Source organism: Lissotriton helveticus, chromosome 1_1, assembly GCF_964261635.1.
Source record: "Lissotriton helveticus chromosome 1_1, aLisHel1.1, whole genome shotgun sequence".
In the NCBI taxonomy this organism is placed as follows: domain Eukaryota; kingdom Metazoa; phylum Chordata; class Amphibia; order Caudata; family Salamandridae; genus Lissotriton; species Lissotriton helveticus.
The window spans coordinates 1,937,884,763-1,937,907,998 of record NC_136057.1 but is presented as its reverse complement, the minus strand read 5'-3'; the positions used below and the strand labels follow the sequence as shown (position 1 = coordinate 1,937,907,998).

At 49.4% G+C, this 23,236-nt stretch overlaps 1 protein-coding gene across 1 annotated transcript in view; it reads left to right on the top strand.

The window, feature by feature from the left end:
* The window catches only part of CEP350 (centrosomal protein 350), a 1,478,431-nt gene that overhangs the window by 1,291,199 nt on the left and 163,996 nt on the right, over positions 1 to 23,236 (top strand). Inside the window, exons 30-32 of the mRNA XM_078643560.1 lie at positions 12,295 to 12,433; positions 12,924 to 13,084; positions 20,083 to 20,219. Coding sequence (XP_078499686.1) covers positions 12,295 to 12,433; positions 12,924 to 13,084; positions 20,083 to 20,219 — 437 coding nt within the window. The remainder of the gene's footprint in view (positions 1 to 12,294; positions 12,434 to 12,923; positions 13,085 to 20,082; positions 20,220 to 23,236) is intronic.

The following is a 23,236-nucleotide window of genomic DNA, read 5'->3' as shown; positions in this document are numbered from 1 at the left end:
ACAGCTCAACCTGGCGATCTGGCTCCTGAAGTCCTAGAGTTTGGATACCTTAACCTAACTCCAGAATGCATGAACATCATCAAGGAGGCAAGGAAGCCAACTACCAGAGCATGCTATGCTGCGAAATGGAAGCGTTTTGTCATTTACTGTACAGCCAATGACATCAACCCGCTAGATGCATCTATCCCCAACATCATTTGCTATCTGTTGCATCTTTACAAGTGCAATCTAGCGTACACTTCCATTCGGATACATCTATCCGCCATAGCGGCTTATCTTCAAAACAGGCAGCATCTCTCTGTCTTCAGAGTGCCCGCCATTAAAGCCTTCCTTGAAGGTCTGAAACGAGTCATTCCCCCAAGAACACCGCCAGCTCCGGTGTGGAACCTCAATGTCGTTCTCACCAGACTGATGGGACCGCCATTTGAGCCACTGCACTCGTGTGAACTCCAGTTCCTTACGTGGAAAGTGGCTTTCCTGGTAGCTATTACGTCTCTGAGGCGTGTCAGTGAGCTGCAAGCGCTCACAATCCAAGAGCCATTCATTCAAATTCATCCAAATAGGGTAGTGCTACGCACTAACCCCAAATTCCTTCCGAAGGTGGTGTCACAGTTTCATCTAAACCAAACTATTGACTTGCCAGCATTCTTTCAACACCCGCAAACGGTGGCAGAAAGAATGCTCCATACCTTAGAGGTACGGAGGGCGTTGATGTACTACATAGACAGAACACAACCCTTTAGAAAGACAAAACAACTTTTTGTTGCCTTCGCACCACAACACAAAGGCAACCCTATTTCCAAAGCAGGGATAGCCAGATGGATTGTTAAGTGCATCCAGATATGTTATCAAAAGGCCAAGCGCACTTTAACAATACCCCCAAGGGCGCACTCCACACGCAAACTGGGGGCATCCATGGCTTTCCTAGGGAACATTCCTTTAGAGGATATTTGCAGAGCAGCCACGTGGGTTACACCACACACCTTTACAAAACACTACTGTGTTGATGTGCATTCCAAGCAGCAAGCTGCTGTAGGACAGGCTGTTCTCAAAACACTTTTTCAGGTTTCTGCAGCTGGCACGGGCAACCACCGCTGATGGAGGGACTGCTATGTATTCTATGCTAAGATATGAATTTAGCAGCCCACATGCCTCGAACTGAATATGCTACTTACCAGTATGCATCTGTTCTTGGCATGTAGGGCTGCTAACATTCATATCGCCCGCCCTCCTCCCGGTGCCTGTCGCAGCTGCAGATATACTATTGTATTTATTCATTAGCATGGACATCCTTTACACTTTTCACTCCATCTCCTGCCACAATGGCGAAAAACAATCTGGGGATGGAGCCGATGCCCATGCGCACTGTAGTCCAGGGGAGGAGCCACCTATCTCAGGATACTTCGAAGACTCTTCCAGGACAACAATGTGCGATCATCCGGACCCAACACTAGGCGGCGATCTAATGCTAAGATATGAATGTTAGCAGCCCTACATGCCAAGAACAGATGCATACTGGTAAGTAGCATATTCAATATGAACGTTGTATGTCTATACTAGGGTAAAGTCACCAAAGTATTCTTGATTCCCAGCATATGCAGCTTGGACATATCATCCTGTCTGACCGTAGGCAAATACCAACCTGAAATAATGAGGACCACGGGGTTGGTAATGTCACCTGAGTTATACCTTATTGGTTGCTAGCCCTCAGATTTCTAGTCTTCGCGGTGGCAAGCGATGGGCCTATAGTTTACCTGTGGCCCAGAATAGCAAGAGTGGAGAGCGACAAATTATTAAAGCACTATGGAGCAATATGAAAAGAATATGTGAGAACAGAACATAGTGACTGTGGTTAGTTGCTAGAGCCTTGTGATAGTGACGCTGTAGCAATGTCCATTTTCATCTCCTCAGAGCCCTCGAGCAGCTTCTTCAGATGCGAAGGATCCGTAAATATTTTAGAAACTCCCTGGATTGTTACACGGAAGCGTGCAGGGCCCACGAAGCCGTATTGATATTCAAGCTGACGAAGTCTTGGACGAAGGGCCAGAAAGCTTTTCCTTAAAGTGACAGTCTCTTTGCTGTAATCTTGAGATATGTATATCTTATTGGCTTTCCAAAGGATGTGATTATGCTTGCGCATGAACGTCAGAATTTGTTCTACATGCTGATACCTAAGAGGCTTGCACACAATCGGTCTTGGGCCCTTTTGTTGATGCGTGGGTCGGGTAGGGACTCTGTGAGCGCGATCAAATTCCAACGGTGTGCCAAAGGAGAGACTGGTGGCCTGAGGGAACCATGACTCCAAGAATGTTATGCAGTCCCCCTCTCCACCTTCGACTCCTTTCGGAATACCAAAAATTCGCAGGTATCCCCGCCTATTCCTGTGTTCCAATTCCGAGATGCGCCGAGACATTGATTAGGTGGAAAGGGACAGATCTTTTAGGGACTTGCTCACTATCACTTCAGAGTCTTCCAATTTACTGATCCTACTTTCAGTCTCTGCGAGTCGCTTGTTGGTATCTTTGATATCTTGCCTTACTGCTGCGATATCTTCTCTGGTGGATTTCGCGATCTCATGTACTTCTGCGAGTTTGAGAAGAATTGTGTCCAAAGTGGCGTTCATGTCCTTCGATCCCTTGGTAAGGGGTATTGGATTTGGTGGTTCGGATTTAAGTCTTTTAAGGGTTTTAGTATCCTTATCCCCCATGGTAGTTGGATCGGTTAGAAAAGCCCAGGCTCGTTGGATCAATTACTGGTAGTGGTTGGCAGTGGCTGAAAGTGGTATTGACTGAGAATGGCAGATTCTGTGGGAGTGTCGGAATTGTTAGAGAATGCTGCGGAACCTTATAATGGTGAAGTTTGATAGTAGACTTGGTTGAGGCGTCGGTATACACAAGCTGCAAAATTGCAGTGATTTTCTCCCCTCCACCAGGGTGTGGCGCTACATCTAAGCCACTGTCTATCCAAGGTAATATCTTATTTGTCGGCCATCTTAAGGTCAGGCATTAATGGTGTAGTAATCCTTTTTTCGGTCAGGGGCAGTCTGGATCTGCATATATGTAGAGAGGCACAGCCCTGATCACCAACATACATCAACATTCATCATCTGGGGGGCACCTGACAATCTTCAAAATCGCCCCATGACTGCCACGAGTTGCAGTTATTATTGTGCTACTGCAGATATTTCCATGATGTTGACCTCAGCATGCATGTAATCCTTAATACCGTTAAACATTATCATTCAGGCATGAGTTATTTCCGGAGCTTCCCCCGACCCTCTTAAAATAGTTGTCTTTCCCCAGGAGTGTACGCTGAGGTATCGGTAATCAGGCCGGGGTACCGCAAAGGACTGTCACCGCCATTTTAGCTGCCATCGCGCTGTACCTGTTACTATGCGCCTTTCACAACGGAGCCTTCCGCACTGCAGCAGCGTTTATTTCGCGCTCGAAGTACCGATCATTTCCGAAGTTTGGAAGTGCCTCTCAAAGCCAAGAGGTCCACTGCGGAGATCAGCGGTGTGGTGAGTACTGTTCTCGGCGATGCGGGCAGCGGTCCTTGATTGCCCTTTAATGTCACGCCGGCCGAACCGGAGCTAATTCGCCGCGTGAAATGCGCCCAAAACTGTTTCAGTTGTCTTCCTCAGCTTTCCCTCATGGAAAGGGGTTGCATGTATTGCAGGATATCGCCGATGTATTTAATTCATCCTGACGCCACGGGAGGAGAGACACGCTTAAACGGCCATCTTCTCTGGCATCCCAGCCACGCCCCCCCTCACTGTTGGGATTTTAAAGTTCTAGGACCCTTCCCAAAAGACCCCGAAGGAACCACTTTGATCAAGGAAATTTGTAAAGCCACTCCACCTGTGGATTCCCCAGGAACCAAGATGCCTACACAAGGGAAGCCAGGTGCTTCGGGTGTAGTCGGAAGCGCCTAAAGACGCCAGCAGAGGTTGTGGAAGACCATCAGCTACAGCATCTCGTGGGCTGGGTTGGGGGAACCAAGAGGAGGAATCCAGACGAGAAGAACCTGCAAGCAGAGGGGACAGAGTCCAAAGCCACCAGGAGGCACTGGAGCACAATACCAGCCCTGGTTGGAGGTTCTAGCTGTAGCAAGGCGACGACGAAGCAGCTGCTGTGGATTCCAGGTGACGATGCAGGAGCACAGCATGGTCCACGAGTTGTACCACGCAGCTCGACGAGTGCAGGAAGGTCAATAGCTAGCAGGCCCACCAACAATCCTCGGCAACCGCAAACAACCGTTTGTGGGAGAAGATGCTGTGTTGCAGATCAGCAAGGTCTGTGTGATTAACCCAGCAAGGGTAAGCCAGCACCCTCCCTCAGCACGTAGGAGAGCCAGCAGAAATCAATGGAGCCCCCTCAAGGACCCTCTGGCAGCAGGCACAAGGAGTCGCAAAGATGCCTCAACAGTACACAGGAGATGAAGACCAACGATGCAGGGGATGCATGCAGGACGTCTTTCTTGGAGATGTGCTGTGCTGGAGGCTGAGGCTTCTTGAAGCTTGAAGATCTTTCGTGAAGAGAGCCAACAAGCGTGGTAATGGCAAACCAACGCAGTGCGCAGGAAGGTGGTTCATGTCGGCTGGAGAGGAATTACAGTCGCCCACGTTGCAGGGAAGACTGGTCAGGCCTCTGGAGAACCAAAAAAAACACCCCCTGCGTTGCAGAGCCAGGCGTTGTCCGTTGGACAACAGGATCTGCAAAACTGTTGTCGACATAGAGGTGCCTGTGGATGCAGAGAAGTGACTCCTTCACTCCAAGGGAGATTCCTTCTGCCTGGGATGCAGGCTGAGTTCTTGGTGACTCAGAAGATGCACGGCCAGGGAGTTGCAGAACTTGGAAAAACACCGGGACGAAGATGCAGTAGGAATTTTCCCACCGAAGCAGTCTTGTCATAGGTCCTGGCTGGAAGAACAGCAGAGTTTCAGTGTCCACCAGCAGAAGAGTCTTTGGATAGTCTTCAAACGACTGACAGTTGGATCTAGAAGTTGTTGCTAGGACGAATCGAAGGACCCACCCTTAGGGAAGCCATTTAGTAACCCTAAAAAGGGGAAGGACCTCTTCTCTGGTTACCCACCGATCAGAGGGGATCAGGGACGCTACTCAGTTGTCCTAACCTGTCAAATGTTCCCGTGGGCCAAGATTCACCATGGCAGAATCAAGTGGCCAACAGAAGTGCTCTGGGCATCTCCCTGGGGAGGAGCTGTACTGAGGGTTGACACTCCCCTGTCCTTTGTGTGATTTCGCACCAGAGCAGGAGCCAAGGGCTCCTCAACTGGACAACAAAGGTTTATTCATGGAAGTCACCAAATGTGCACTTCAATGCAGTCTGGTGGTGCTCAGAATGCCTAATTCTAAAGGAGAGGTGGTCATACCTCTCCTTTGCATAAAATCATTTGATCAGCTTCCCCTGTCCGAGTTAAGCTCATCAGCAGGGTGTCCGGCTCAAGCCCGGGCACCCCTACACTTATAACCGAGCACCCTACCCTCAAGACTGAAGGGCCTACCATAGAGGGGCTTATAGGTTTTAAGTGCAGTGACTTCAGATATAACAAAACATAAATGTTGTGAGAGGTGCAAGCACTCTCTGACACAAGCTGCAATGGCAGGCCTGTAATCAGAGTTTAAATGCACTTCCATGGGTGGCACAATACATGCTGCAGCCCATGGGAGACCCCTCATGTACCTATGCCCTGGGTACCTTAGTACCATATACTAGGGACTTATTGGGGTAGGCTAGTAGCCAATTGTGGTGGTACCAAAGTACTTATCAAAGCCATTTTGGGAGAGAGAGCCCAGATGCTGGGGTCCTGGTTAGCTGGATCCCTGCAAACTACAGTCAAAATGTACTGACATCAGGCAAAAGGTTGGGGTAACCATAAATGAAAGAACCTCCTTTCCAACACTCCCGAACAGCGAGTCCAGGATATTCAGGCTTTGATCCGATGCTTCATCCACTATTCAGGATTTCGGTGAGACTGACTCTGAGGCTGCTGGGCCTCATGGCTGGGGATACATCATCTGATAGAGATGTCTAGCCACAGATGCCTTACCTTAGAATTAACCCCAAGTGCCAGACTGCATCCTGAAAGTTTTCTACAGCTGTACCTCTGCGCGTCGGTAGAGGATGTTGAGCGACTCCATAACGATGTCATTCACCGGATATGATGACATCCGAGTCTATATAAGCCCTCGCCTGACACGCTGACATCAGTTTTCTTCCTTTCCATGCAGATCTGGAGAGTGGTACCTCCGGCCATTTGGCTTACCACCACAGAACAGTGTGCTTTTTCTAAAGATGTTCGTGGTCTACGATGTCGACCCTGGACTCTCATTGTATTTGCATGTGGTGTCTAGGCGTACACCTTGACACCGAACGGTGTGGCTTGTGTCATCAGCTTCATTTGTCGATGTTGCAGGAACACCACATGACCCTGTTGGTGACGCTGTGGTCCATGATCACTTGTTGGTTGCAGTCCTCTTCTTCCTCCGAGGACCACTCGTAAGCCAGTACCCGAAGTCCTTCGTCCTTGTGGATGTCTGGTAAGTCACCGCGTTGGCGGTCGACGCCACGGCCTTCCCCCAACTTTACTGCATACATGCGGTGTCCCTGACTCACCTCCTATTCCTCCAATTTCAGAGTCTGAGCAAAAATCTAAGCCACGCTTTCTGGCATTTTCTGCGCCGGGACGACTATGGCTTAGATGAAGGAATACTTTCTCTCCCTCGTTCCATTTTTGGCTTTCAACTTCCCTCCAGTGCACTTCTTCACACTGTGGAGGTCGGTGCGGCTTTGACTCACTCCAAACCGGCAGGTCCTCCCTCAGTCTCAGCGGGCCATACGAATCCGTGATCGATTCCGTCTCTGCTCCGGTGCACAGCCCTTTGGGGTTCCCACCTTTGATGCCTGTGTTGGATCCATCGACCTCGGCGTCGGCAGCACCGTTGGTGGATCACTCCTCTTTAGGCTACGGAGCCCCCTGCTATTTTCTCATTGATTCACCGGTATTTTGGTGTTATGGGTGATAACATGACTGCGCTTCCCCTGCAGTTTCATTGGGTTTCTGCCCTTGGTGACGCTAGTGGCCTTGGTTCTTCCCCATCCTCTGGCCTGTTTTCGCCTCCTCTCCTCGCTTCAGAGGCTAGTTTGACTTTTGCTCAGCTTTTGAAACGAGTTCTAGGGCTGCAGCTTCCTTCTGTGGAAGTGGCCATTGATCCCCTACTTGGGGTGATTCAACTGGGCAAGCGGAGTACTGAGCCTGCGCTTTCCTTCAATGAAAACCTCTTTGATATTCTGTTGGCCACTTAGGCTAAGCTCATTTCAAGGTCCTCTATGGACTGGTCTGTAGCTCATAGGCCCCATCCTGCCCCTGGAGACCCACTCTGCCTTTCCTGTCTGCCTACTCCACACAGTTTTAGGGTTCAGGTTGCTACAGCCTCCCCCAGCAACCGCGCCGTGCCTGACGTCCTTCCAGACAGGGAGTGTAAAAATCTGTATGCTTTGGGTCGATCTATCTTTTGTGCTACCAGCTCCACCTTACGGTCCCTTAACATGGCTCGTGTTTTGGGCAGTTTTTCCATATGCTGTGGGATTCGGTCTTGCGCCTTCTTCCCTCCGTCCCGGATGACTTCCTGGACACTTTCTCATATGATACAGGATGGTCGTTAGGTGTCTACATTACTGATTTGTTGTGGCATGGAGACCACAGATTCTGTTGGGTGGGCCATAGCCCTTTCGGTGGCTCTTTGCTGGCATGCAGTTCGTCTTGGTGAACATACCTTTCAATGGCCAATATCGGTTTAGCTCTTGAGCTGACTCCACTGTACAATGTTTCCGAGATAGTCGGAGTGGAGCGAAACCCTAATATCTGATTGCCATACCCTCTTCTTATTTCCCCCATACTTGGTTTGGCTCGGAATGGCCTTCTGTATTCTCTTCTGTGTGGACTGTATAGGGCTGTGCCAGTTGGCTTCTTCTTTTTCTTGCCCCTTCGTGTACTGTCAGTGTGGTGTCCGTCCCAAGCAGGTATTTTCTTTCTGCATTTTACCCTGTTTATGACAGGTTGTTGTCCCTGGTTGTTCTCTGGACTGCGTCTTACTTTCTGACCCAGTTAGTGTCTACCTCAGTGGCTGCACAGTCTTCCTAGCTTTTTACCCCGGTTCTGATTGAGGTGTTTTCATAGTATTGTGCAGATGCACTGTTGCCTTGTTCCCTGTCCGACAGGGTACTTAGTGTGTATGCCTTACAGATATTCCTCAATATGTTTGACGCCGTCGTACCCCCTTAAAGGGGACTCCACTTGCCGGGCCTGGTACACTTGTGCAAGTCAGCAGATGGTGTACCTGGGTTCTTCTGCCCCCACCCATTTATTTAGTGTTTTCCACTCTGGCCAGGGTTTTTTCCCCTTCCACTCTGTTTGTGCCCTTATTTCCTAGTGGATGCAAGGGAAGAGGTATTGTTCTTGACCTACGGTTCTTTGTCCGGGTCCGCCCTGAGTGGCGTTCCTTCTATCTCTCTAGGCGTTTGCACTTCTTGTGCCCTTATATGCTCTTAGGTTCCTTGTGGCCATCCCTTGTCCTTATCTTGGCATGAGTGGCCAACTCGGCCTCTTATATGCCTCTGCATGGCCTGTTTTTTCTTTGCTTCTGCCTTACGTGATGCTGCCGTTGCTTTCACTTTTTTGATTAGAGCTGTTTCCATGACACCTCCGTTGGACATCGACCACGTCACCATGGAGTCGCTCGACGCCCTATACGGATGTGCAGAGGTACTGCTGTAGAAAATCTCCAGTTCCAGTCTGGCGCCTGGGGATAATTCTAAGTTAAGGAATCAGTGGCTAGATCTAGTTTCTACCAGATAAGGCATTACCAAAGGTAAGTAACTGAATCTGTTGGCATATGTAGGCTCTGCAGTTAGACCTGAAGTTCCGGTAGGTGCAGCATCAGGGGAGTCTCCCTGATATGTTCCAGATCCTGGAGGGAACTGCAAAAGACCTACAGTGGTGGCTTACGAATCACGTTTGTGTTAGCAGCAGACCCCTCTCCCTTCCCCAACCATATCTGACAGTAGTGACGGATGCATCACTCCCAGGATGGAGCAGCCATCTTGGAGAGGTGGAGATTAGAGGACTTGGTTTCCTGTTGGAGCTCCCAGCGATCCAATTGGCGTTGAAAGCTTTTTTACTCTCCATCAAGGTAAGGCTAGTGCAAGTGCTCATGTACAGCACCACTGCCATGTGGTACTGCAACAAACAGGGCGGGGTGGGGTCGTGGACCCTTTGTCTAGAAGCCCTGCGTCTCTGTACATGGCTGGAGCAGAAGGGCATATCCTTGGTGGTTCAACACCTGGCGGTTTCTATGATCTCCAGGACGGACAAACTCAACCAAAGGTGCATAGTGAATCATGAATAGCAGTGATGCAAGGTCTCTTTCAGCAGTGAGGAGAGCCTTGGTTACATCTGTTCGCTGCCGAGAATACGCAATGTCAGCAATTCTGTGCGCTGGAATTTCCAAGGTGGCTCTAGATTTGAGATACTTTTCATCTCAAGTGGAACTCAGGCCTCCTATACACCTTCCCACCCATTCCACTCCTGCCCAGCGTTATCAAGAAGATCAAGAGCAGCCCTGCCCGTCATCCTTGTGGCTCCTGACTAGGCACAGAGAGTTTGGTAGCCTGAGCTGTTGACCATGGCCAACAATTCTCCAATCAGGCTGCCTCTTCGAGATATGATCTTCTGTTGCAGCAGCAGGGAAGGGTACTCCACCCCTACCTGTCAACTCTTCGCCTTCTTGCGTGAGCGGCGACAGTTGACAATGTTCGACATTTTCCCCAAAGTCTGTCACCTTATCGTGGCAGGTAGGCATCCTTCCAACAAGATGGTATACGCCTGCCATTTGGGGAAAATGGGTGACCTGGTGTAGAGAAAGACACATCAATCCCTTTTCTGCCCCTCTTTCTCAGGCACTCTCAAAGGCTATTTTTCTGCTATCTCAGCTTTTCTGCGGTTGCCTGTCCCACCAACCCTCTTCATATTCCCCATCGTAAATAGGTTTCTGAAAGGTTTACATTTGTTTCCACCTTTTCCCTTTATTATTCCCCAGTGTGACCTCAATCGCGTCCTCATTTTCCTCAAGTGTTCTCCCTTTAAGCTCATGCAAGGTTGATTGTCCACTCAGACTCCTTATCATCAAGACGGCCCTTCTCTTGGCTATAACATCTGCCCGGTGAGTCAGTGACCTTCAAGTCTGGCCATCTAAGCCTCCTTATCTGAGCATCTACCCAGACAAGCTGGCGCTTTGTACAAGAGCTTCCTTTCTCCTAAAAGTGGTCACACTCTCACGTAGGCAAATCCATCACTCTGCTTAATTTTTACGCTCCGCCTCATCCCTCCAAGGAGGAGGAGTGACTTCACCTTCTGGACCCAAAAAGAGCATTATCGCTCTTGACCGTACAAGAGAGTTCCTCGTGGATGACCAATTCTTGGTGGGGTATGTCGGAGCGAAAATAGTGTGGGCCTTAAAGAAGAGAACCATCTCACGATAGATCTGCTACACATTGGCTAAGAAGCAACCCCTTGAGGGTTTGCGTGCTCATTCCATCAGAGCCAAACCTATTACCACTGCGTTAGCATGCAGAGTTCTGGTCCTGGACATCCACCAGGCAGCAATGTGGGCTTCCTTCCACACATTTACCCAACACTACTGCCCGGACTGTGTGGTCTTTAGAGATGGGCATTTTCCCCATTCGGTCCTGAAGGACTTCATTGTGTGAAATTAGTCCGCATCACACCTCGGGGGAGGTATTGCTTATGTATCGATTCTAAGGTAAGGAATCTGCAGCTAGAAATCTCTATTGAATGAACAAGTCACCTGCCTTCGCTAACGCCTTATCCGGTAGAGACTCTATCTAGTCACAGATTTCTAGGGGCAGGGCTTTACCCTTTCAAAGCCCTTGTTTTCCCCAACAGTGGTCATTGTACTTCGTGGCTCCATGATTCTGGCATGGAAAGTCACGAAAAGAAACGGACGTCAGAACGCTGAGATGGTGCCTTTATAAGCACCACACACATCAGTTCTATCGCTGACAGCACCATACTGAGCTGAACGACGCTGCCAACTGACGCGCAGGGTTGCTTCTAAGAAATATTTCCGGATCCAGTTTGATGCCTGGGGATAATTCTAAGATAACGAATCTACGGCTCGATGTAGTGTCTAATAGAAAAGGCGTTATCTAAGGTAAGTAACTTGTTCATCAGTTATAATGTCTAAAAATGTAAGGGGTAATTTGGTTCAGCAAAGTTACATTGCTTTCTCACCAAATACATACACTTTAATCTTGTGCAAAGACTGTGTGACAAAAAGATATGGGCATTATGGTATGCAGACAATGCTAGTGTACATATATGGACATTATAACAAGAATAATCACCGAGTGGGCCCTGGCCACTTTCTGCAGAGATTTCGGGGTCTCCTCTGACCTTGCTGCACCGTCTTCATTATTGTTGTTTTTTACCTAACACACACCGCTACCAGTTAAGGCGCCACACTTCCTGTACACATCAAAACCCTCCACAGAACCTGCTACATATATGGACATATTTATTCTTTATATGAGGAGCGAGATCTGGAGCACTATGTATGTACAATTGTTGCCATAGTGCATATTCATCAAAACTGGACTTTTACATGTGTTTGTGAGTATCAGTACTCTTTTGGGTGTCTTCTGTTTCTGGACAAGCTATTAAATAAAAAATGTTACAGCAACGTTATTATTGTAATTGTTATGGAGTCACAAACAGCTATGGTTGTTAAGGTATTTATTTATAGTTTTCAAATAGAGCTAGCTAAACCCGAAGGTATCTTGGCGCTTTACATATAATGCAAGATCATATGATTGAAGTACATGTATATATATATACAGACTAAGAAAATGGTTATGCAGTCAAGGTAGTTACAGTATGCCGACATTAGAATAGCATCAATTAAAGGGGTGAATGACATCTGAAACAATCAATCGACCAACGCAACTTGTCCAGTTAGATAAGATGTGAACTTTGGGAACGTAGCTTAGTTTACGGGCATGTTAAAGAATTTGTTGAGCAGTAGGTATTTAAGTTCCCATTTGAAACTGGAAATTGAGGGGTTGCAGAAGAGATATCTACTTTTAAGTGGTTGGTATCTAGATAGTTGGGATTAGGAGTATGAAGGGCTTTGTTACCTTAAACATGACCTTTTGCTTAGTAGAGTTCTCAATTTAATCTCTTCCCATACTTTGCAGTCTCCTCTTAAAAGTCGCAGCAGCAGTGCCAGCCTCAAGGTTGTTTCAAGCAGAGAAAGTAACAAGGGGCAGCTTGGAACCCGAACACAGCAATTGCCTCACAGCTGGTCTGAGGATTCTTTATCCATGACGCCGTCAGGTTAGTATTCTCCCTCTTCCATTATGTACAGTTCTCCCCTGCTCCGTCATATACTGTCCCCCCAGTTTGTCATAGCTAGCATTATGTCCAAGTCACTGTATAAACAGTAATTTAGAATATTCCTTATGTTAGTCAGTGTTAACTATAACTCATTATCACATAAAGTACAGTGTGAGTCCAGCCTGAATATCTTACCACAGCTGCTCCATAAAGTCTGTGTCTTTTATGTAAAATGTACTAACTTCACCCTTACCCTCACTGTATTGTCGCTTTAATGCTACATTTGCCACAGTCCCATTAGAGCTTCTTTTCAGTGGATTGCCTTTGAGGTTTCTACATTGCTATAGAATTGGCACTCTCATTTAACACCACGTGGTATGGCCATTTGATCAGCAAACATTTTGTCCCACGCCAACTGAATTTTATGTTGCTAGTGCTCATCAACTTAAAGCCGTTTTCTTCTAATACAATCTCTTTTTTGACACTCTAGAGACCACTTCTGACCAGAGTGACATTGAGAGTCGGATCCGGGCCCTGAAAGATGAGCTGAGGAAGCGTAAATCTGTTGTGGACCAGCTTAGAAAACAACAGAAAAAACGTCAGAAGGAGAGACTAAAAGCCCAAGAAGCCAGCCTCATTAAACAGTTGGAGGTGAGACAATGGGGTGTGTGTGGAGAAGCATACTAAAAATGTGCAGGGGGTTTCAGACCAGCCTGTTTTTAAACAGTTAGAGATGAGAGGAAACATAGGACTCTGAGGAAGTTACTCTGTTAAAGGGCATGTTTTGAAATCTCTAAAGTGAACAGTTAAGGTCCATAACTGCCTCATAGAGTCTCTAATCCAACAGTTGAATAACTCTTTTGAAATGCTACTAACACATCAATGTTATTGATTTGTGTCTCCTTTCCTAACCCCGTCTTAATTGTGTGGTCTTGGCTTGCAAGCGAATAGCAGTAGTAGAGTGTGGTGCGAAGTTGCGTTAAAGACGGGTACTTAATTCTGCATAATAGTCATGCCAGTACATGTCCCTTTTGCGCCATGTACAGACCTGCAGCTGTCTTTTGATAATGTGTCATGAACATGATATTGACTTGATTCTTAATATTTTCGGGGGAGCCACACCATATTCTTGCCCCAGAATGGACAGAACAGTTCTGGTTTGATCTGAAAAGCATGTTTTGACATGGTCCAGCATTAAGCAACCTCAAAGTATCTCTGAACAGCTTTAGAAATCACATTTTAAGGGCATTGTAAAACATGGATGTCCATCCAAAAGATATTGGGTTACCAATCTAGGCCAAGCTTAGACTTCCCATAAGATATGTTCATAAAAAAAGACTAGCTGGTACAAAGGCAACAATCGTAGGTCTAGAAACCCAGATTTTGTGGATTAATTACCAACTATTTAAATAAGTTACATTTAGATACGTTACATGTATTTTTATGTAGTGTGATATCCTAAAAATCTGTTTAATTTCAAGCCCTCCTGGGCTGTCTGTGAACTCCCCCTAAATTAGATAGTCTTTATATTGACAAGTCTTATGAGATCTTTCCTATCTGAAAGAAACACGTTAGTTAAATTCCTTACCTTAGAATAACCCCCAGGCGTCAGACTGGATCCGGAACATTTTGCGTAGCAGTACCCCTGCGCGTCGGTAGGCGTCGTCTGCGGCTCCGCGTCCGACGTCGGCGCCGGGATGATGTCGTCGGAGTACTTAGACGCCGCCCTCGCACGCTGACATCAGGTCTTCTTTTTTCCGCGCCAGCTAAGCGCAGGTCCGGAGAAAGCAGTACCTTAGTCATTTTTTGACTAAAACTTTTTTGATCTTTTTGATCTCTTCTCGAGTCTTCACCTGTACCGACTGCAACCGACTGATATCGGTTACCGTTCCCACCGCCGGTACCTGTATTGCCTTGGGGCCGACCACGACGACTGGTCGTGCCCCGACTGCCGGACCTTGACGTCGAAGGCTAGGCGGGAGCAGTCCCGCAAGCGCCTCGAGCTCCGGCAGTCGGCCCGCGCCGCTCAAGGTCCCGGTCGAGGAGGGGCTCAAGGGACCGGTCGCGTGGCCACAGTCATCGAAGCTCGACGAGTCGACACCATTCATCGGGCTCCAAGTCCTCAGGTAAGAGGCACAAGAAGTCGAAGAGACGCCATCGCTCTTCTGACTCCCCCCCGACGCTCACACTACGCGGCCAGGGGTTCGGGCGACACCGCTTCGGCGCCGCGGCCAGCTCCATACCCACCGGTCCCTCGGCTGAACGCGACGCCGGAGGAGATCGAGGCCTTCCTCATGGCCATGAGGTCCCTCTCTCCTCCGTCGGGTCCCGCGGTTCCTCCGGGCCCCGCGGCCCAGCCTGGAAGTCCAAGCGTGCCAGGTGCTCCGGCCCCGGCACCGTCGGGTGTTTCGGCCCCGGCGCCGTCAGCGACTTCGATCCCGACGCCACAGGCTCCCGCTGGATCCGTATCCGGATCCGGGTCGCCGCTGGTCAACCTCACGACCTGCCGGTGTCGACCCCCAGGGTGTCGCTCCCGGCGCCGTCCCCGACCCCCAGGGTGTCGCCCCCGGCGCCGTCCCTGCACGACGCCGTCCCTGATCCCTCTCTCAGTCCGGATCCGGCGTCGGACCGGCATCGACCGACGCCGGCTGAAGAGCGTTTCTTCTTTCATCCGGCTCCATCCTTTGACCCTGAGTTTCAGGAGATGGAGGACGAAGGGGATTGGGAGGGGTCTGAGGACCCTCTGACATGGGAGTGTCAGTCCTTCCAGGACTGGACAGAGGAGCTAGGGGAGGCCAGTGGTCTTGATGCCTCCCCTGACACTGGCTTTGTCTCCCCTCCTACCGTGGCTACGGAGGAGGGGGCTGCTTATAGTGTGGTGCTGACGTGGGCATTCAAGGCCTTGGCGCTTACGCTCCCTGCCGCTACTGTGAGGTCTAACATCCTCACTGAGGTCCTTAAACCGCAGACTGGCGCTCCGGAGCCTTTACTGCCGTTTAATGAGGCTCTCATGGACGTCCTGTTGGGCACCTGGTCCAGGCCCGCTACAGGCCCCCCCTGTAGATGGGAACGTCGCCAGGCGCCACCGCCCAGCTCTGGGCGACCCCAGCTTCCTGTCCACCCATCCCACCCCCGAGAGCCTGGTTATCCATGCCTCTACCTCTACTTCCCAATCCGCATTCCCGACTGCACCCCCAGATCGGTAATCCAAAAGGTATGAACCGTTTTTCATCCCTCAGCTGTTGGTTTGCGGTCAGTCAACACCACTTGCCTTTTGGGCCGTTATACCCACTCTCTGTGGGATATGGTTGCGGCCGTGCAGCCAGAGTGTCCGGAGGGGGCCCGGCAAAACTCACTCAAGCCCTCGCCGAGGGACGAGACGCAGCTCGGTATTTTATACGATGTGGGCTGGATACCACGGACTCGCTGGGCAGGGCGATGTCAACTACGGTGGCGGTCCGCCGCCATGCCTGGCTGAGGTCCGCCAACTTTTCGGCCGATGTCCAGAACACCCTCATGGACATGCCGTTTGATGGCAGCCACCTCTTTGGTGGCAAGGCAGATCATGCGCTTTAACGTTTCAAGGACTCCAGGGCTACGGCCAAGTCCTTGGGCCTCTCGGGGCAGCGTCAGCAGCAGTCTGCCTTTCGCTCCTTTCGTGGCCAAGGAAGGGGTGCCCCTTCACGTCCTGCCAGCCAGGGGCCGCGGTCTAACATTCAGCGCGGTGGCAGACGTGGTAACGGCGCAGCCAGCCCATATCCACTCCCGCAGCATCCGCCTCAAAGCCCTCCGAGCATTCAGGACCATTTAACGCCAGTGGGGAGCAGGGTCCGCCATCACCTCCTTCACTGGCGTACCATCACTTCGGACAGGTGGGTGCTGCAAATCGTCCGAAGGGGCTACTCCCTTCCCTTCGAGACGACCCCCTCACCCTTTTGTACCACCCCCTTTTGTACCCCTCCAGCCATGCCACCGCAGTACCACCGCGTGTCGGGGGATCACTTGCAACTTCTGCAAGAGGAAGTGTCGGCCCTCTTGGCCAAGGGAGCCATCAAGCGCGTTCCTGGGCCAGAAGTAGGGTGTGGTTGCTATTCCCACTACTTTCTGGTTCCCAAGAAGGGCAAAGGGGGCCTACGCCCTATCTTGGACCTACGGAACTTGAACAGCTTCCTCCGGAAGGAGAAGTTCAAGATGCTGACTCTGGCTCAGGTCTTAGCTGCCCTGGACCCCGGAGACAGGATGGTAGCGTTGGACTTGCAGGACGCGTATTTTCACATCCCTGTCCTGCCGGCCCACCGGCGTTACCTGCGGTTCATGGTAGACCACAAGCACTTCCAGTTCATCGTGCTCCCCTTTGGCCTTACCAGCGCCCCACGGGTGTTCACGAACGTGATGGCGGTGGCCGCAGCTCATCTGCGCAGGTTAGGGGTGCCAGTCTTCTCCTACCTCGACGACTGGTTGTGGAAGGCGGGCTTGCCCCAGACAGTTGTCAGCCACCTTCAGACTACGGCCGACCTCCTGCACTTTCTGGGGTTTTCCAACAATGTGCCGAAGTCACACCTGTGTCCCTCTCACAGGCTCCTCTTCATCTGAGCGGTTTTGGATTCGGCGCAGTTTCGGGTTTATCCTCCCGAACAGCGGGTTCGGGATAGTCAGGCTCCTATTCCGATCTTTCAGCCTTTATCCCGGGTATCGGTCAGGTTGACGCTGAGGCTTCTGGGGCTTATGGCCTCCTGCATCCTTCTGGTGCATCACGCCAGGTGGCGGGTGCGGGCTCTGCAGTGGGACCTGAAGTTTGTGGGCCCAGCATCAGGGCAACCTGTCCGACCATGGCCGGATCTCGGAGGGCACTGCGAGACAGTTGCAGTGGTGGCTCACGGACCGCGATTGGGTCAGCGGCAGATCCCTCTCCCTTCCCCAACCGGAGCATGTTGTTGTGACGGATGCGTCCCTCCAGGGCTGGGGGGGCCACATGGGAGAGGCGGAGATAAGAGGCCTCTGGTCTCCGGCGGAGTCCCGGCTCCACATCAACCTTCTGGAGCTGCGGGCGATCTGGCTTGCACTTAAGGCATTCCTTCCCTCTGTCCGGGGAAGTGTAGTGCAGGTGTTCACGGACAACACCAACGCCATGTGGTACTCCAACAAACAGGGCGGGGTGGGGTCGTGGACACTATGCCAGGAGGCTCTGCGCCTCTGGCAGTGGCTGGAACATCAGGGCGTGACCCTGGTGGTTCAACACCTGGCAGGTTCCCTGAACGCCAGGGTGGACAAACTCAGCCGTCGGTGCATGATGGATCACGAATGGCGTCTGAACTCGGACTTGGCACAAGGTCTCTTTCAGCAGTGGGGAGAGCCTTGGTTAGATCTATTCGCCACAGAAGAGAACGCGCAATGTCATCAGTTCTGTGCGTTGGAATTTCCAAGGCGGCACTCGCTCGGAGACGCTTTTCGTAGTGAGTGGAGTTGCGGTCTGTTGTACGCCTTTCCGCTTATACCACTTCTGCCCAGAGTGCTGAAGAAGATCAGGCGCGACCGGGCCCAAGTCATCCTTGTGGCTCCGGACTGGGCACGAAGATACTGGTATCCCAAGCTACTCAGAATGTCAGTCGATCCCCCAATTCGTCTGCCTCTTCAGGAGGACCTTCTGTCGCAGCAGCAGGGGGCGGTCCTCCACCCGAACCTGTCCAGTCTCCACCTCCATGCGTGGAGATTGAGCGGCGACAGTTGAGGCCATTTGACTTGCCTCCTGAAGTCTGCGATGTCATTCTGGCAGCCAGGCGTCCTTCCACAAAATCGGTATATGCCTACAGGTGGAACAAATTTGTGGCATGGTGCATAGCAAAGGCTGTGGATCCACTCTCTGCCCCTCTTTCTGATGTTCTCCTCTTCCTTCTTTCTCTTGCCCAGCAGGGCTCTGCTCTGGACACTATTAAGGGCTACCTCTCTGCCATTTCCGCCTTCTTAAGGCTACCTTATCAGCCCTCTTTGTTCAAGTCCCCCGTTGTAAATAGGTTCTTGAAGGGCATCACTCATCTGTTTCCTCCTGTTCCTTTCGTGATGCCGGATTGTGGGACTTGAACCTTGTTCTAACTTATCTGATGTGCTTTCCTTTTGAGCCACTTCATAACTGTCCTCTTCGTCCTCTCACTCTTATGACTGCATTCCTGGTTGCCATCACCTCTGCCAGGAGAGTGAGTAAGTTCCAGGCCCTTTCTTCACAACCTCCCTGCCTTTCTGTCCATCCGGACAAAGTTGTGTTGCGGACGCGACCCTCTTTCCTGCCCAAGGTAGTCACAGCCTTCCACATCGGGCAGTCCATCACCTTGCCCACCTTCTTTCCGCCTCCGCATCCCTCGAAAGAGGAAGAGAGGCTCCACCGTCTGGACCCAAAACGTGCGCTCTCATATTATCTGGATCGCACACGCCAGTTCCGGGTGGATGACCAACTCTTTTTGGTTACGTGGGTGCTAAGAAGGGACGGGTGGTGCACAAACGGACCATCTCTCAGTGGGTCGTCTTGTGCATCAAGATTTGCTACTCTTTGGCGAGGAAGGAGCCTCCTGTTGGGCTGAGGGCCCATTCCACTCGGGCCACGGCGGCTACTACTGCCCTGGGCCAGGGAGTCCCCTTGCAGGACATCTGTCAGGCAGCTACGTGGGCCTCGCTGCACACGTTCGCAAGACACTACTGCCTGGACAGCCAAGTCCGGAGAGATGGCTTCTTTGGCCGTTCCGTTCTTCGGGACTTTCTGGTGTGATCTTTGTTCGCAGACCCACCACCGGGGTTGGTATTGCTGGGGTAGCTATTCTAAGGTAAGGAATCTAACTAACGTGTTTCTTTCAGATGAACAAGTTACTTACCTTCTGTAACGATATATCTGTAAGAAACATTAGTTAGTTAGATTCCTTACCGCCCCACCCATCCTCCCCGTTCTGCGAACCGATATCTAGGGTTAAGGTCATCCCTTTCAGTGCCCTAGTGCCATGGCACCTGTGTCGGTTTTTATCATGGCTCTGCGTTTCTGGTGCGGAAAAGCTGTGTATAAGAACTGACATCCGCGCATGAGGGCGGCGTCTAAGTACTCCAACGACGTCATCCCGGCGCCAATGACGGACACGGAGCCGCAGACAACGCCTACCGACGCGCAGGGGTACTGCTACGCAAAATTTTCCGGATCCAGTCTGACGCCTGGGGGTTATTCTAAGGTAAGGAATCGAACTAACTAATGTTTCTTACAGATATATCGTTACCGAAGGTAAGTAACTTGTTCAACGGTAATCTAGATCTGTCGACAATATGCTTTTAGCCTCGCGTCTGAGAAATTGTCCATATTTGTATCAGACTAGTATGAAAGTGTGCTAAAGCTTGTCATCATTGATTAGCCAGCTACAGAATAGATAGAGAGCCTACAGTATTATTAACCCCTAAATTATGACATGTCATTGTGTTGATCAGGTGAAGATTATATTGGAAATGTTTCATTACTGATCAGTCGGGAAACATGTATTTATTGCCTTAATGCTAACCTGTGATGAATGAGGCCTCTGTTGATTTCTCTTGGAGACATGATCGGTATTTATGGTATTATATATTACTACAATTGATGAAAGTTTATCCAAGAGGTAATGCAATTTATATCTTCCGTTAAGACATATGATGAGTTCATCAAGAGGACTGAAGCAGAGCTGAGCCAAGACCTGGATGCTATCCCTTCAGCAAAGCCTCAGATAAAAACACCTTCTTCTACGACGGAGAAACTCAAGCTCAAAGCTCCTCCACTGCACAGGTACTTTTTGCTTTAACTCTCTCCAACGCAGCCTTTACACAAAGGGCTATTTGGACCATATGATTTTCAGTGTCAACCTTGATTTCATGGTATTTCCCCATAGCTTCCAGAGGCAACTTTATTCCAGCATTTATGCCTTCCTGAGTCTCCAAACTGAAAGCATATTCAAGTGCAAAGCACTCTACAGTCCCAAAAATTGCCATGTTCCGGCTCTAGCTCCTATGTATATAAGCATCGACCAAACATTTATAGTTTGTACTTGGAATTATAAAAATGCTAGATATGACTAGGGTGTGGCCAAGAAAGTGCCCGGGCAGCTCAAGGGCTCTGGTAGTCCCATACCCAGATGAACTTCTGAGGTGGTTGTGGGGACCCTAAAAACTGCATCTCGGGAAATATAGACAGCCATTGGCCTGATATATGAAGAGTAAGTACTGGGGGAAGCTGCTTCTGCCCCAACTGTGGTGTACATTTAACTGAAATGCGACGCCACTCAGTCGTGGCAGGTGGTTGGTACCTGGAGGAACAGCTGAACATAGCATGGCACGAGAGATATGTTACAGAGTATCCCCGGGTCATAGTAAACTTCATAAGAGGCCTGGAGTCTGGTGAGAGCAGTAGATCTGTCGCTTTCCTGAGGTCTCAGTAAACAACCAGTAGGTACTGGAGGGGACTACGGAAGAGGCAACATATTGCAGTGGGAACAGATTGCAAAGGTGATCCCTAGAGAGAGTGAAGGACTTGAAAAGGGAGGGCCTTTCAAAACCTGCTCTTCAGGGATAGGAAAGCAGAGGTGGAGGTGAGCCACAAGCAGCTGCCTCCTATGAGATGATGGGTGATTATTTCCACTATATTAGGAGAAGCGAGTACTACTGCAAATAATAGATTAAAACACAAACACCTTGTAGTTGAACATAAAATTCAATACTATACAGGAAACAGTGAAGTCGATTAAGCAAAGAGACCTGATTAGAGGGAACAGCAAAGGACACACAAACATCAATATAATGCAGGCAGAGGTGAGTGATGCAAGGAGGAAAGCCATAATGCCTGTGGTCCACCAGAGACTCATTGAAAGTAGGCCCTTTTTTTCATCTTTCAGCACTACAGACATGACGCAGAGTTGTGTTTGAAGCCGAAGCTCTATTAACTGATGTTGTGGGTGTCAGTCACTGACATCTGTTTGTGAGACACGCAGTGCCACCTGTCAATGTGAAAGGGAATTGCTATGAAAGTTTCCGGATCCAGTCTGGGACCTGGGGAAATTCACAAGGTAAGGAATCTGTGGTTAGATAGAGTTTCTACTTGAAAAGGCATCACCAAAGGTAAGTAACTTGTTCTTGTGTGAAATGAAACCTTGAAGGATCGTCTCATTCATGCAGTGAGAAAGAATGGTAAAATACTTCTTTAGGGCAGTCCCATAAAGTTATTTCCATACACGTCTTGCACTGTACAGAAGTGGAGATGGGACACTGAACCCAATTAGGAGGGACTTTGTGCAGGGTGGGGCCCAGGCACTGGATTGGTTTTGTCCATGCTGGCAGAGGTGACTAACATTAAATGCTACTAATCTTGGGAACTTAAGGATGCAAAATAACTGTTGTCTTCTGTACAAAAGGGTGCAACCACTAGCACTCATATCAGCTCAAGCCACTTTTCATATTCACTAGACCCCCTTGTGGATTCTGATACTCAGCCACCCAATCCTCTTGATGTTGGCAAGAGAGAACAAGAAGGGCCATAAGATATGCGATGTACGACTCTTTGATATAGCAAATTTCGGTAAAAGAGTAATTTTGAGTACTTTACAGCTTTTCGAGACCAGGCTGTTCTCCTAAAATCCTGTAGCCTCCCTATCTGACGCTACTGGTGGGGAACTGTCTCATCTCTGAACTTCACTCTTTTCTGACTGATAGCCCTCACCCTTCTTGGTTATACTGCCTCTTCACCCTCTTTTCTCCCCACTGCTGGTAGTGAGAACTATCTCCTCTCTGACTCTTTGCCCCCCTTCTTCGTTAGGCTGTCTCTTTTTCCCTGCCACCCCATCTCTTCCCTCCCATCCAAGGGTCCCTGAACAACATCATCTTTTCGGCTTCATGTTGATCTTGAGGTTGAGTGGTGCCTCCCTCTAACCAATCTTGCCTTCTCAATATCGCCCAACCTCCCACATTTCTTATAAGGAACTTAGGCGTGCATGTTGGATTTGCTACATTTTTCAACTACACATAGACCAGCAATTTCATGCAACACCATCTAACTTTGGTGGCTTATTTTTTTGCACCATGTGCCTCCCAGATTGGCTTAGCAAGCGGGGTGATCATCAGTGCTCTTTATAGAAAGGCAGTTTTTGGTCTGCCATCCGTTGGCTACCTTTTATAATAGTGCTACTGATTAATAGAAATCTCAATCGGGTATGCCCACTCCTCCTTAAGACATCAGGGGCATCAGTTGCTCCAGTGAAACCATCCTCCTTCCTTTGCCCATTATGTCAGTTGATAGGAAATTATTTTCCTTACTGATCTTTGGGGGTGGAGTCTCAGGGATATTAGCAAAATAATACAATAGCCTTTGCAGCATCATCATTCCGATTTGCAACAGGTGTTGACAGCATTTGTGTTGCTTGGTTGTCATGTTTTGTTCTTGCCTAACCAATTGTAAAGTGCTCTGATACCCTACTACGGTCAAGTCTGCGCTATATAACATTTTATAAATAACTCATTTTGGTTAGTGTTGCACAGTCAGTTACTGATATTGGTAACTGGGACTAGAAAGTAGTGCAGCTAATGCTCACTCATAGTTACTATCCAGGACATCTTTTAAGGTTCTATGTATTGTGACACCTAAATATTTAAAATGTCTTGGACCTAGCTGATACCTCCTTTTTTCTCTGATGACTTTCCTTTTCGTTGTGATCACCTGTCAAAATAGACAGGATTTGCATCTATTCATACATAATCTCAGACCTTGTTGATACTTATAAGTAATTGGATTTTTTTTTGTAACACATTTTTGTAGAT